General features: G+C 35.8%; 1 protein-coding gene across 1 annotated transcript in view; it reads left to right on the top strand.

Annotated features, from left to right (window-relative positions):
- The first annotated feature begins 342 nt into the window (after positions 1-342).
- The window catches only part of GHSR (growth hormone secretagogue receptor), a 33,322-nt gene continuing 17,382 nt past the window's right edge, over positions 343-16,282 (top strand). The window contains exon 1 of the mRNA XM_053711822.1: positions 343-1,156. Within this exon, the coding sequence (XP_053567797.1) occupies positions 343-1,156 (814 nt within the window). The remainder of the gene's footprint in view (positions 1,157-16,282) is intronic.

Genomic DNA, 16,282 nt, shown 5'->3' with positions numbered 1-16,282 from the left:
GTATGGAAATCAGACTGTTTAATGTAAGATGGATATATCAAATGCTTAACAGATTATTGGAAGAATATATTTGGAACAATGTACACAGAAGAAAATAAATCTGGAGAAAGCAGCTTCTTGGTTTGACAGCAAAATTTACTACTTATTGCAGCAGTGTAATACAGAGGTGGAAGGTGCCTGTTTTTGAAAATGGAATTAGTCTTTATAAATACATTAAGTGCTAGTTATATTTATGGACAGTGGTTACTGATTTACATGGTTTAGCTTGAAAATGTATTTAAATCAAATGGAAAAAAATAATATTTTATTTTTCTGATGGTTTTATTTTGAACACTAATTATCATGGAGCCAGGTGGATACTATACTTTCTCCTATGATGTATTGAGAAGCACATCCAATCAGACTTATACACAAAATAGCACTTTGGATGACTATCAGAATGTCTCCTGGTCAGAAGATGCCCTGTACTTTTTCCCTGTCCCAGTACTAACTGGAATAACTGTTACTTGTATTCTGCTCTTTATTATAGGAGTATTTGGAAACATTATGACAATGTTAGTAGTGTCTCAATATAAAGATATGAGGACAACAACTAACCTATATTTATCTAGTATGGCATTTTCAGATCTTCTTATATTCCTTTGTATGCCACTTGATCTCTATAGACTCTGGCAGTACAGACCCTGGAATTTCGGGAGCCTCCTCTGCAAACTTTTCCAGTTTATCAGTGAAAGTTGCACTTATGCTACAATCCTGAACATCACAGCTCTAAGCGTGGAGAGATATTTTGCAATCTGTTTCCCTTTGAAAGCCAAAGTAGTCATCACAAAGGGCAGAGTGAAGATGGTCATCTTAGTTCTTTGGGTAGTGTCTTTTGTAAGCGCTGGTCCAATCTTTGTCTTGGTTGGAGTTGAACATGAGAATGGAACAGATCCCTATGATACCAATGAGTGCAAAGCTACAGAATATGCTATAAAGTCCGGTCTCCTCACAATAATGGTGTGGACCTCCAGTGTGTTCTTCTTCCTGCCTGTTTTCTGCTTGACTATTTTGTATAGTTTAATTGGAAGAAAACTATGGAGAAGGAAAAGAGAGTCCATAGGACCAAATACATCTATCAGAGATAAGAATAACAAACAGACTGTGAAAATGCTAGGTATGAGTTTTACTTAAACTATGCCTTTTTATATAATTTGAGAAGATATAATATAATTTGTATTGCAAAGTTTTAACAGGAAAAAAAACATACACATTAACACACATACACAAGCACACAGTACCACACACATACACAAGCACACAGGAACACATACATACACAAGCACACAGGACCACAAACATACACAAGCACATAGGACCACAGACATACAGAAGCACACAGGAGCACAAACATACACAAGCACACATGGCCACACACATATACAAGCACACAGGAAAACACATACACAAGCACACATGACCACACACATAAACAAGTTCACAGGAACATACACAAGCACACATGACCCCACACATACACAAGCACACATGACCCCACACATACACAAGCACACAGGAACACAAACACACATGACCACACACATATACAAGCACAAAGGAATACAAGCATACAAAAGAACACATGACCACACACATATACAAGCACACAGGACCACAAACATACAAAAGCACACATGACCACACACATATACAAGTACACAGAAACATACACAAGCACACATGACCACACACATACACAAGCACACAGGAACACAAACATACACAAGCACACATGACCACACACATATACAAGCACACATGACCACACATATATACAAGTACACAGGAACATACACAAGCACACATGACCACACACATACACAAGAACACATGACCACACACATACACAAGCACACAGGAACGCAAACATACAGAAGCACACATATCCACACACATATACAAGCACAAAGGAACACAAACATACACAAGCACACATGACAACACACGTATACAAGCACACAGAAACACACATACACAAGCACACATGACCACACACATAAACAAGTACACAGGAACATACAGAAGCACACATGACCACACACATACACAAGCACACAGGAACACAAACATACAGAAGCACACATGACCACACACATATACAAGCACAAAGGAACACAAACATACACAAGCACACATTACCACACACATATACAAGCAAACATGACCACACACATAAACAAGCACACAGGAACATACACAAGCACACATGACCACACACATACACAAGCACCTAGGAACACACACATACACAAGCACACATGACCACACACATATAAAAGCACACATGACCACACACATATACAAGCAAACATGACCACACACATAAACAAGCACACAGGAACATACGCAAGCACACATGACCACACACATACACAAGCACACAGGAACACACACATACACAAGCACACATGACCACACACATACACAAGCACACATGAACATACAGAAGCACACATGACCACACACATACACCAGCACACAGGAACACAAACATACAGAAGCACACATGACCACACACATAAACAAGCACACAGGAACACAAACATACAGAAGCACACATGACCACACACATATACAAGCACAAAGGAACACAAACATACACAAGCACACATGACCACACACATATACAAGCTTACAGAAACACACATACAGAAGCACACATGACCACACACATATACAAGCACAAATGAACACAAGCATACACAAGCACACATTACCACACACATATACAAGCACACAGAAACACACATACAGAAGCACACATGACCACACACATATACAAGCACAAAGGCACACATTACCACACACATACACAAGCACACAGGAACACACATACACAAGCACACATGACCACACACATATACAAGCAAACATGACCACACACATAAACAAGCACACAGGAACATACACAAGCACACATGACCACACACATATACAAGCACACAGGAACATACACAAGCACACATGACCACACACATATACAAGCACAAAGGCACACATTACCACACACATACACAAGCACACAATAAAGACCTAACTAATTCTAGACATAAAATTGCATTTTTCATGTCATAGAGCATTCAATTTTATTTGTAATTACTATTTTTAGTAAGATTTAAAAGGGAAATGCTGAACAAATTAATATAAATTGTTATGTTTTGGTATAAAAAAAAATGCACATTATCCAGATCCTGGTCTCACCATTTACTTAGGGGAATGTATTTATAGGAAGAGTACAGCTAATCCTCTTTAGAGGATGATTGTGAATATTCTGTTTTCTCAAACATCAACACAATCAATGCAATGTTTTTACTGATTCCATATATCTGAGCATAAGTACTTTTCATACAGTCTAAACTATGTTTAGCCTACAAATGGTACACTTTATGTTGGAAATTTAAGTAAATTAACCATCATATACCAGCCCTCTTACATTGGCAGTGAAGTGATTATTTACATGACACCTGTTATAAACTGTCCCACTATAGATTGGGGTCAAGCAAATAGACAAGAGGAAATTGAATTTATTATAAATATATAAACTTTGTAACTCTAGATAGCAAATGAATGGGTTAAAAATCAATAAAAGCAAAATAATTGATAAATATTTTCTAATTGTTCCCATAGAAACCAATTATTCTGCCCACAACCTTTCTGTGGCTTTTATCTCATTAGCAGAACATCCTTTCAGTGTGCAATATACACTTTAGTAGCTGTGTTTTTAGTTCCTCATTGGGTACATGTTGACTCACTTTACCACTGGAAATCTCCATATTGTGATGAAAAATAACAAAAACCCCTATAAAATGAACACATTGTATTCTCTATAATATTTCTATTCTAAAATCTGAAAATTAATATCTCATATACTGATTTATATTTTCCAGTATGACATAAATATAAAATGCCCTGTAATTTTCATTTGAAGGTTAACAGTAATTTGTAAAAAGATTAGATGAATACACCACATAACCTTCATGTATATGAAGACTGTAATTATCATAAAAGATGACAGCAAGTTTGCTAAATATTAAAAGCATGAGGTCAAAACTGAAATATGCATGTAAGGGATGATATATATATATATATATATATATATATATATATATATATATATATATATATATATATATATATATATATACATTGCATATATTAACAACTAAGCACTGCATTGCAAAAGATATGCATTCAATACAAATGAAAATCAAACTGTGTGGTATTTTTTTAATATCAACATTTGCTTTGTTTTTTAATCATTTCTCCTTTATTGTGACCGTTGAAAGGGACATTACACTCCAAAATGTTCTCCCTTTAATGTGTTCCCAGTAGTCAATGTTACCTGTTTGTAAACATTTACTTTACCTTTATTTTGTAATCTAAAATTGCTGCCTGTAGAAAACACCATCTACACTAAAAATATGAACAACAAACATTTTATTTGTAGAAAAGCTATGCAGACAGGAGACAATACCACTAATTAATCTCTTAGTGGATGGTAAAATAGAGATTTTTTGTATCTGAAATAGCTGGTTGTGCCCAGCCATAATTAGCATTTCAATACTTAATTATGTTTCGACATAATACTAGCAAGTCTTCTTCACCTGCAGGCTTAGACCATTTTTATAGGCATATCCTTGAGAACAACAGGTGATGGTTTTAATGAGCAAAACCAGTTATTTAAAAAACAACAATAAGCATACATTTCCCATACATTTAATACTCTGCAGTAGGTATAAAAAGTCATTTGGGACACATTAAAGGGACATTAAACACTTTGAGATGGTGATATAAAATGAAATGGAAGTGCAGAACACTTATATTCCGCACAGCCATTGGCTGCACACTCTAGTGACCTATTTATAACTATACCTAATTGTCCTCAGCAGAGAAAGAAACCTAAGTTACAACATGGCAGTGCCCATTGCTTTATAGACTCTAAAACTATACTCTTATTTTGTCAGTATTTAAACTTTAAAAATACATCTATATGTTATTCTCAGACAAATCTTTTCTATAAATGCATCATTCTATCTAGCATTTATTTAGTGTTTAATATCCCTTTAAGGGCATTTTTTTATAGTACAGTATCCCTTTAATGACAGATATAATTGATCTTAAATTCTGATGAAGTACTCCATGTGTAGATTTTTGTAGGGTTAAAGTTCTCAAGTCTGCAGCTCGGTCTTCTTCTCTATGGGACAGGAAAATAAACATCAATTTTTCAGAGCCAGAGAACAAATGAGAACCAATCATTATTAATTAATTCATTTATTTGTTACAAATAATTAAACATTTTATGGAGAAATAAAGTTCAGTTCATATAAATGGTTTTACAACCTGAATAAGCAAACTTTGTGTAGCATGTTGCAGGGTTAAATTTCCGTAGCCTACAGGATGCACTTCAGCTTCTGTGGGACAGACATCTATCAGGGAAAACAGCCAAAATATATAATGAAAATATATTGCTAAATGGTATAACATTGTTCCACCTTATTAAACATTTTATTAGAAACTAGCCGTTGTCCGCGGCTTTGCTCGCATGCATTTTCTGATTTTTAAAAAATAGCGAAAAACGTGACCACTCGCAATGACATGTGCCCTCCTGTGTTTGCCCATTCGGGTTGCATACTCGCTGACATAAACTTCTTAAGTTTTCGTTAATTCTCGTGTTTCTCGTAATCTAAATACAAATTTTCATGTCTATAACATCTTTGGTTTTTGAGATATAGGTATCCTCATAAATCAGTATTCCCATTTAGAATTTCGGGAAATGGTAAAACGCATGTTTCTTTATTTATAAAGAAGAATCTAAATACCAGTTTTCACATCTGTAACATCTTTGGTTTTTGAGATTTAGGTATCCTCATAAATCAGCCCCCCCCCCCCCCCCCCTTTGACTCCCCCTTAAGTGGATTTTGGGGAAATGATAAAACCCTTTTTTTTTATTTATTTTTATTTTTAAAGGAGAATCTAAATACCACGTTTCACATCTCTAATATCTTAGTTTTTTGGGCTTTAGGTATCCTCATAAATCAGTCCCCCCTTTTGAATTTCGGGAAATGGTAAAACGCATGTTTCTTTATTTATAAAGAAGAATCTAAATACCAGTTTTCATGTCTGTAACATCTTTGGTTTTTGAGATTTAGGTATCCTCATAAATCACCCCCCCCCCCCCTTTGACTCCCATTTGGGGAAATGATAAAACACTTTTTTTTTATTTATTTTTAAGGGAGAATCTAAATACCATTTTCACATCTGTAACATCTTTGGTTTTTGAGATTTAGGTATCCTCATAAATCAGCCCCCCCTTTTGACCTCCCTTAAGTGGATTTTGGGGAAATGGTAAAACATGTGTTTCTTGATTTATCAAGGTGAATCTAAATACCAATTTTCATGTCTGTAACATCTTTGGTTTTTGAGATTTAGGTATCCTCATAAATCACCCCCCCCCCTTTGACTCCCATTTGGGGAAATGATAAAACACTTTTTTAAAATTTATTTTTAAGGGAGAATATAAATACCATTTTTCACGTCTGTAACATCTTTGGTTTTTGAGCTTTAGGTATCCTCATAAATTACCCCCCCCCCTTTTGACCCCCTTACATGGGTTTTGGGGAAATGGTAAAACTTGTGTTTCTTGATTTATCAAGGTGAATCTAAATACCAATTTTCATGTCTGTAACATCTTTGGTTTTTGAGATTTAGGTATCCTCATAAATCACCCCCCCCCCCTTTGACTCCCATTTGGGGAAATGATAAAACACTTTTTTAAAATTTATTTTTAAGGGAGAATATAAATACCATTTTTCACGTCTGTAACATCTTTGGTTTTTGAGCTTTAGGTATCCTCATAAATCACCCCCCCCCCCCTTTTGACCCCCTTACATGGATTTTGGGGAAATGGTAAAACTTGTGTTTCTTGATTTTTAAAGGAGAATCTAAATACCAGTTTTCATGTCTGTAACATCTTTGGTTTTTGAGATATAGGTATCCTCATAAATCAGCCCCCCCCCCTTTTGACTCCCCCCCCATAAGTGGATTAGCAGGAAATGTTAAAACATGTATCTCTTTATTTTTAAAGGAGAATCTTAATACAAATTTTCACGTCTGTAACATCGTCGGTTTTTGAGATATAGGTATCCTCATAAATCAGCCCCCCCTTTTGACCCCCCCTTATCATTTTTGGGAAATGGTAAAACGTGTGTTTCTTTATTTTTCAAGGAGAATCTAAATACCAATGTTCACGTCAGTAACATCATTGGTTTTTGAGATATAGGTATCCTCATTAAAAAAAGTTCACCTCCCCCTTTTTCACACCCATTAAGACGTAATTTCCAAAAATTCTTCCTTAGTGGGTGCCTACATCATAAAAACAACGTACCTTCCAAATTTCACGTTCCTAGGTTAAACGTTTTGAGCTGGATGTCGAACAGTCAGTCAGGACTTTTTCTTTTATATACATAGATTCAATTCTGAATATGTCTCTTTAAACTGATTATTCCAGACAGGCTTGAAATTACTATATTATTCTTCAATTGTAAACATTGATATGGTTTAGGCCTACTTTACTGTATGCTTATCAAATATAGGCATGTCTTAACGCAATGTATATGTGTGTATATGTATTTCTGTGAGTATATATGTATGTGTGTGTATGTATGTGTATGTATGAACATGTATCTGTATGTGTGTATATACTGTATATGTGTATGTGTGTTTCTGTATTTGTATGTGAATGTATATGTGTTTGTATGAATGTATAGGTGTATATGTATGTGTGTGTATGTGTGTCTATCTATGCATGTCTGTGTGTATGTGTGTGTTTTTGTGTGTATATGTATGTGTGTGTATGTGTGTCTATGTATGCATATCTGTGTATATATGTGTGTGTTTTTGTATATATGTATGTGTGTGTCTATATGTGTGTCTATGTATGCATGTCTGTGTGTATATGTGTGCGTTTATGTGTATATGTATGTCTATGTATGCATGTCTGTGTGTATATGTGTGCGTTTATGTGTATATGTATGTGTGTGTCTATATGTGTGTCTATGTATGCATGTCTGTGTGTATATGTGTGCGTTTATGTGTATATGTATGTCTATGTATGCATGTCTGTGTGTATATGTGTGCGTTTATGTGTATATGTATGTGTGTGTCTATATGTGTGTCTATGTATGCATGTCTGTGTGTATATGTGTGCGTTTATGTGTATATGTATGTCTATGTATGCATGTCTGTGTGTATATGTGTGCGTTTATGTGTATATGTATGTGTGTGTCTATATGTGTGTCTATGTATGCATGTCTGTGTGTATATGTGTGCGTTTATGTGTATATGTATGTCTATGTATGCATGTCTGTGTGTATATGTGTGCGTTTATGTGTATATGTATGTCTATGTATGCATGTCTGTGTGTATATGTTTGCGTTTATGTGTATATGTATGTATGTGTCTATATGTGTGTCTATGTATGCATGTCTGTGTGTATATGTGTGCGTTTATGTGTATATGTATGTCTATGTATGCATGTCTGTGTGTATATGTGTGCGTTTATGTGAATATGTATGTGTGTGTCTATATGTGTGTCTATGTATGCATGTCTGTGTGTATATGTGTGCGTTTATGTATATATGTATGTCTATGTATGCATGTCTGTGTGTATATGTGTGCGTTTATGTGTATATGTATGTGTGTGTCTATATGTGTGTCTATGTATGCATGTCTGTGTGTATATGTGTGCGTTTATGTGTATATGTATGTCTATGTATGCATGTCTGTGTGTATATGTGTGCGTTTATGTGTATATGTATGTGTGTGTCTATATGTGTGTCTATGTATGCATGTCTGTGTGTATATGTGTGCGTTTATATGTATATGTATGTCTATGTATGCATGTCTGTGTGTATATGTGTGCGTTTATGTGTATATGTATGTCTATGTATGCATGTCTGTGTGTATATGTGTGCGTTTATGTGTATATGTATGTATGTGTCTATATGTGTGTCTATGTATGCATGTCTGTGTGTATATGTGTGCGTTTATGTGTATATGTATGTATGTGTCTATATGTGTGTCTATGTATGCATGTCTGTGTGTATATGTGTGCGTTTATGTGTATATGTATGTCTATGTATGCATGTCTGTGTGTATATGTGTGCGTTTATGTGTATATGTATGTGTGTGTCTATATGTGTGTCTATGTATGCATGTCTGTGTGTATATGTGTGCGTTTATGTGTATATGTATGTCTATGTATGCATGTCTGTGTGTATATGTGTGCGTTTATGTGTATATGTATGTGTGTGTCTATATGTGTGTCTATGTATGCATGTCTGTGTGTATATGTGTGCGTTTATGTGTATATGTATGTCTATGTATGCATGTCTGTGTGTATATGTGTGCGTTTATGTGTATATGTATGTCTATGTATGCATGTCTGTGTGTATATGTGTGCGTTTATGTGTATATGTATGTCTATGTATGCATGTCTGTGTGTATATGTGTGCGTTTATGTGAATATGTATGTGTGTGTCTATATGTGTGTCTATGTATGCATGTCTGTGTGTATATGTGTGCGTTTATGTGTATATGTATGTCTATGTATGCATGTCTGTGTGTATATGTGTGCGTTTATGTGTATATGTATGTGTGTGTCTATATGTGTGTCTATGTATGCATGTCTGTGTGTATATGTGTGCGTTTATGTGTATATGTATGTCTATGTATGCATGTCTGTGTGTATATGTGTGCGTTTATGTGTATATGTATGTGTGTGTCTATATGTGTGTCTATGTATGCATGTCTGTGTGTATATGTGTGCGTTTATATGTATATGTATGTCTATGTATGCATGTCTGTGTGTATATGTGTGCGTTTATGTGTATATGTATGTCTATGTATGCATGTCTGTGTGTATATGTGTGCGTTTATGTGTATATGTATGTGTGTGTCTATATGTGTGTCTATGTATGCATGTCTGTGTGTATATGTGTGCGTTTATGTGTATATGTATGTCTATGTATGCATGTCTGTGTGTATATGTGTGCGTTTATGTGTATATGTATGTGTGTGTCTATATGTGTGTCTATGTATGCATGTCTGTGTGTATATGTGTGCGTTTATGTGTATATGTATGTCTATGTATGCATGTCTGTGTGTATATGTGTGCGTTTATGTGTATATGTATGTGTGTGTCTATATGTGTGTCTATGTATGCATGTCTGTGTGTATATGTGTGCGTTTATGTGTATATGTATGTCTATGTATGCATGTCTGTGTGTATATGTGTGCGTTTATGTGTATATGTATGTCTATGTATGCATGTCTGTGTGTATATGTGTGCGTTTATGTGTATATGTATGTATGTGTCTATATGTGTGTCTATGTATGCATGTCTGTGTGTATATGTGTGCGTTTATGTGTATATGTATGTCTATGTATGCATGTCTGTGTGTATATGTGTGCGTTTATGTGAATATGTATGTGTGTGTCTATATGTGTGTCTATGTATGCATGTCTGTGTGTATATGTGTGCGTTTATGTATATATGTATGTCTATGTATGCATGTCTGTGTGTATATGTGTGCGTTTATGTGTATATGTATGTGTGTGTCTATATGTGTGTCTATGTATGCATGTCTGTGTGTATATGTGTGCGTTTATGTGTATATGTATGTCTATGTATGCATGTCTGTGTGTATATGTGTGCGTTTATGTGTATATGTATGTGTGTGTCTATATGTGTGTCTATGTATGCATGTCTGTGTGTATATGTGTGCGTTTATATGTATATGTATGTCTATGTATGCATGTCTGTGTGTATATGTGTGCGTTTATGTGTATATGTATGTCTATGTATGCATGTCTGTGTGTATATGTGTGCGTTTATGTGTATATGTATGTATGTGTCTATATGTGTGTCTATGTATGCATGTCTGTGTGTATATGTGTGCGTTTATGTGTATATGTATGTATGTGTCTATATGTGTGTCTATGTATGCATGTCTGTGTGTATATGTGTGCGTTTATGTGTATATGTATGTCTATGTATGCATGTCTGTGTGTATATGTGTGCGTTTATGTGTATATGTATGTGTGTGTCTATATGTGTGTCTATGTATGCATGTCTGTGTGTATATGTGTGCGTTTATGTGTATATGTATGTCTATGTATGCATGTCTGTGTGTATATGTGTGCGTTTATGTGTATATGTATGTGTGTGTCTATATGTGTGTCTATGTATGCATGTCTGTGTGTATATGTGTGCGTTTATGTGTATATGTATGTCTATGTATGCATGTCTGTGTGTATATGTGTGCGTTTATGTGTATATGTATGTCTATGTATGCATGTCTGTGTGTATATGTGTGCGTTTATGTGTATATGTATGTCTATGTATGCATGTCTGTGTGTATATGTGTGCGTTTATGTGAATATGTATGTGTGTGTCTATATGTGTGTCTATGTATGCATGTCTGTGTGTATATGTGTGCGTTTATGTGTATATGTATGTCTATGTATGCATGTCTGTGTGTATATGTGTGCGTTTATGTGTATATGTATGTGTGTGTCTATATGTGTGTCTATGTATGCATGTCTGTGTGTATATGTGTGCGTTTATGTGTATATGTATGTCTATGTATGCATGTCTGTGTGTATATGTGTGCGTTTATGTGTATATGTATGTGTGTGTCTATATGTGTGTCTATGTATGCATGTCTGTGTGTATATGTGTGCGTTTATATGTATATGTATGTCTATGTATGCATGTCTGTGTGTATATGTGTGCGTTTATGTGTATATGTATGTCTATGTATGCATGTCTGTGTGTATATGTGTGCGTTTATGTGTATATGTATGTATGTGTCTATATGTGTGTCTATGTATGCATGTCTGTGTGTATATGTGTGCGTTTATGTGTATATGTATGTATGTGTCTATATGTGTGTCTATGTATGCATGTCTGTGTGTATATGTGTGCGTTTATGTGTATATGTATGTCTATGTATGCATGTCTGTGTGTATATGTGTGCGTTTATGTGTATATGTATGTATGTGTCTATATGTGTGTCTATGTATGCATGTCTGTGTGTATATGTGTGCGTTTATGTGCATATGTATGTCTATGTATGCATGTCTGTGTGTATATGTGTGCGTTTATGTGTATATGTTTATCTATGTATGCATGTCTGTGTGTATATGTGTGCGTTTATGTGTATATGTATGTCTATGTATGCATGTCTGTGTGTATATGTGTGCGTTTATGTGTATATGTATGTCTATGTATGCATGTCGGTGTGTATATGTGTGCGTTTATGTGTATATGTATGTATGTGTGTCACATATACAATAAAGCTATATTTCCACATTAGTGGAAAAAACTAAACCAGTTTCTTTTATGTTTTAGTATATTTTAGTATATGGTAATAAAATATATACTTTGTTATTTTAATTGTAAATTGTAATATAATGCCCTTTAACCATGTTTAAAAGACATTCATGCACCATAAATTAATAATGAAAAAGCTGCATTCATTGGAATATATATTTATTATCTATTTTGCTTGGTTCTGCTGTAAAATACCTTAAAGATTATCTTTGTTCTATGTTCCCTATAGAGGCTGGAGCTCAAATTCTGTAAACTGTGTATGCTGCAAATTGCTGCAAATATTCTCATCTGGTTTGATTGCTTAGAGAAGTGCACTAAACTGCATATATATCTATCAAGCTCCTGCAGGCTCGCCAGAAACAGCAGTTATGAAGCAGCGGTCGCAAAGACCTGAGCAGGCGGACACACATCGCCACAATTCAACCCGCTTGAGTACGATCAGGTTGATTGACACCCCCCTGCTGTCTGCAGGGGGCGCGTTGCACCAGCAGCTCTTGTGAGCTGCTGATGCAATGCTGAATACGGAGAGCGTATTGCTCTCCGTATTCAGCGAGGTCTGGCGGACCTGATCCGCACTGTTGGATCAGGTCCGCCAGACCTTGTTAAATAGAGGCCATTGTGTGTGTTTATGGGGGTTGTAGATCTTTTTCAGTTTATTTCTTAATTGGTGATAACTCTATATATATAAAGAGCAATTTAATATGTATTTATCTCAGTTCTGCCAGCAAGCAATGGACATTCTAGATTGGTTTACATTTACTTTATATAAACTTTGATTGATTGAGTTGTCAGTATGTTAGGGTATAATATAAGCAAGCACTGCCTTCTTCATGAAGCAGACAATATTGGGTATATTGTAAATATTTAAACCCGGCGGCTGTTTCTGTCCTAGATTCTGCTAGCAATAAACAGATTAAGATGTTAGTGGTCATAAATAATTGGTGTAAACTCAATTTTGTTACAATTCAAATCATATTATGTGCAACGTGTAATATGTTTATTTTCTTAGTGTGCAGTAATATTGATATAAAGTGATGATATTAAGTTCTCTTATGAGATTGAATTGAATAACTGCAATCCTTCAAAATCTACTTTCAACCTTATAGGCTTCAAATCTTGTAATCATAGCTGGATGTCTAAATGTAGCACAACTAGGAATAATGCTCATCCTTCAGATATTATGATGTACAAATGTCAGATATGTATGTGTCTACTTAATAACGGGTATTAGTAGTAATTTGTATACTTTCTACATTTCATGCAGTTCTTTACAGTGGTTACAATATAAACATGATATAGACAACAATTTAAAGGACCTTAAAAGTCCTGAAAGTAAATATTAAACTTTTATGGTTTAGATCAGTGCTTTCCAAACTGTGTGTCGGGACACACTAGTGTGTCGGCAGCAGTGTGTAGGTGTGTCCCTGCTTCAGCACAAATTTTTTTAAATTTTAATTTTTTTTAATGTTTTTTTTTGGTTTCTGACTTTCCGCCTGCCTGCTACGCATATCACATGGTTGACACGTGATTGATACCTAGGGGGTCACAGATCATCTTAACCTATTGGCGCAGCTCAGTGGGAACTGAAACTATTCCCATTGGTGGCTTTGGGGGCACATTGGCACCTGACTGCACGTGTAGTCTCCTCAATTGGCTGGTGGCTGCATGTGTAGTCAGTGAGTGGCACAGCAGTGTGTTTGCAGCGTGGGCAGTACTCAATCGGACTCACCGAGCTCTGAGGACGGCAGCTTAAACGCTGAGCTGAAGTCAGTGGGGTTTTTTTTGCAGTAGTGCATTGCTGTTCCTGCTCTTGATATATGGATAGGAAGGGGAAGCTTAAAAATGCGAGTGTCTAATATCCCACCAAATATTCAGAAACTGTGTTCATCCCATCAACCTCATACATCCCATTAAAATAGTAAGTAACTATTGGTGTTATTAAACTTTTTTTTAATTCTTGCACATACTTACTGTTACTTGTAAATACATTTCGTTATTATATCATTTACTGTATGTGTCCGTATCTCTTAAAACAAGTTAGTTTAACCTCCTGTTTGCTAGTACAACTTAATCACTGTGTCGCGAAATGATGTAGATCTAAAAAGTGTGTCACCGACATAAAAAGTTTGGAAAGCTCTGGTTTAGATAGAGAATGTAATTTTCATGCAATTATTCAATTTACTTGTGTTATTCTGTTTTTTAATTCTCTTCGTATTTTGTGTTGAAAAGCATACCTAGGTAGGCTCATGTAAACCAATACTTGTAACTGGCAGATACATATGCCTCTTGTCACTGGCTCACCATGCATGTTCAGCTAGGTGCCAGTAGTGTAATTGTGTTGCGGAGCTGACTTTAACTATGGGTTTGCAGGGGTTGAACACATAGATATTTACAAGCCACAGTGTCATAATAAAATGCTCTAACAGAGGCTATTGTCACTTTAATAAACAAATTGAGATAAAGGAGAAAAAGTAAATACACATTTATACAAAGTGCTGTACAGGTAGAAAGACTCTCAAGCTCATTTAAAGCGACAGTCAACACAAAAATTGTTATTGTTTAAAAAGATAGATAACACCTTTACTACCCATTCCCCAGCTTTGCACAACCAATTGTTATATATCATTGTTATATTAATATACATTTATAACATTAAAACCTCTAAATTTCTGCCTGTTTCTAAGCCACTGTAGACAGCCTCTTTTCACATGCTTTTTTATTTGCTTTTCACAACAGAAGACTGCTAGTTCATGTGGGCCATATAGATAACATTGTGCTCACGCCTGATGAGTTATTTAAGATTTAGCACAACACAGTACAAAATGCAAGTCAATAGATAATAAAGAAAAAGTCAGAAGATGCTTAGATAAAAGGTAATCACAGAGGTAAAAAGTATATTAATATAACCGGGTTGGTTATGCAAAACTGGGGAATGGGTAATAAAGGGATTATCTATCTTTCAAAACAATAAAAATTAGACATGTGCACGGCTAAAAAATTCGGTTCGTTTTCGGTTCGGATCGATTCGGACTTTTCGAATTTCGTTTCGGATCGAATCGGATTCGGCAAAATTTGAATAAATTCGTTTCGGATTTATTCGGATCCGAATAAATTCGTTTCGGATTTATTCGGATTCGGCTGAATTCGGTTCTATTCCGTTCCGAAATTCGGTATGTTTTTAGTACACTAACACCCATTTAGTACACTAAGTCACTAACACCCATAAACTACCTATGAACCACTAAACCGAGGCCCCCCCACATCGCAAACCCTATAATAACATTATTTAACCCCTAATCTGCCGATCGGATATCGCCGCAACCTACATTATAGCTATTAACCCCTAATCTGCTGTCCCTAACACCGCCGACCCCTACATTATAGTTATTAACCCCTAATCTGCCCCCCCCCCAACGTCGCCGCAATCTAACTACAAGTATTAACCCCTAATCTGCTGACCCGATATCGCCGCCACCTACATTATAACTATTAACCCCTAATCTGCTGTCCCTAACACCGCCGACCCCTACATTATAGTTATTAACCCCTAATCTGCCTCCCCCAACGTCGCCGCAATCTAACTACAAGTATTAACCCCTAATCTGCCGACCCGATATTGCCGCCGCCTACATTATAGCTATTAACCCCTAATCTGCTGTCCCTAACACCGCCGACCCCTACATTATAGTTATTAACCCCTAATCTGCCCCCCCCAACGTCGCCGCAATCTAACTACAAGTATTAACCCCTAATCTGCCGACCCGATATCGCCGCCGCCTACATTATAGCTATTAACCCATAATCTGCTGTCCCTAACACCGCCGACCCCTACATTATAGTTATTAACCC

The sequence above is a fragment of the Bombina bombina genome, chromosome 4, assembly GCF_027579735.1.
Source record: "Bombina bombina isolate aBomBom1 chromosome 4, aBomBom1.pri, whole genome shotgun sequence".
NCBI classification, from domain to species: domain Eukaryota; kingdom Metazoa; phylum Chordata; class Amphibia; order Anura; family Bombinatoridae; genus Bombina; species Bombina bombina.
This window is presented reverse-complemented; position numbering and strand designations above follow the sequence as displayed.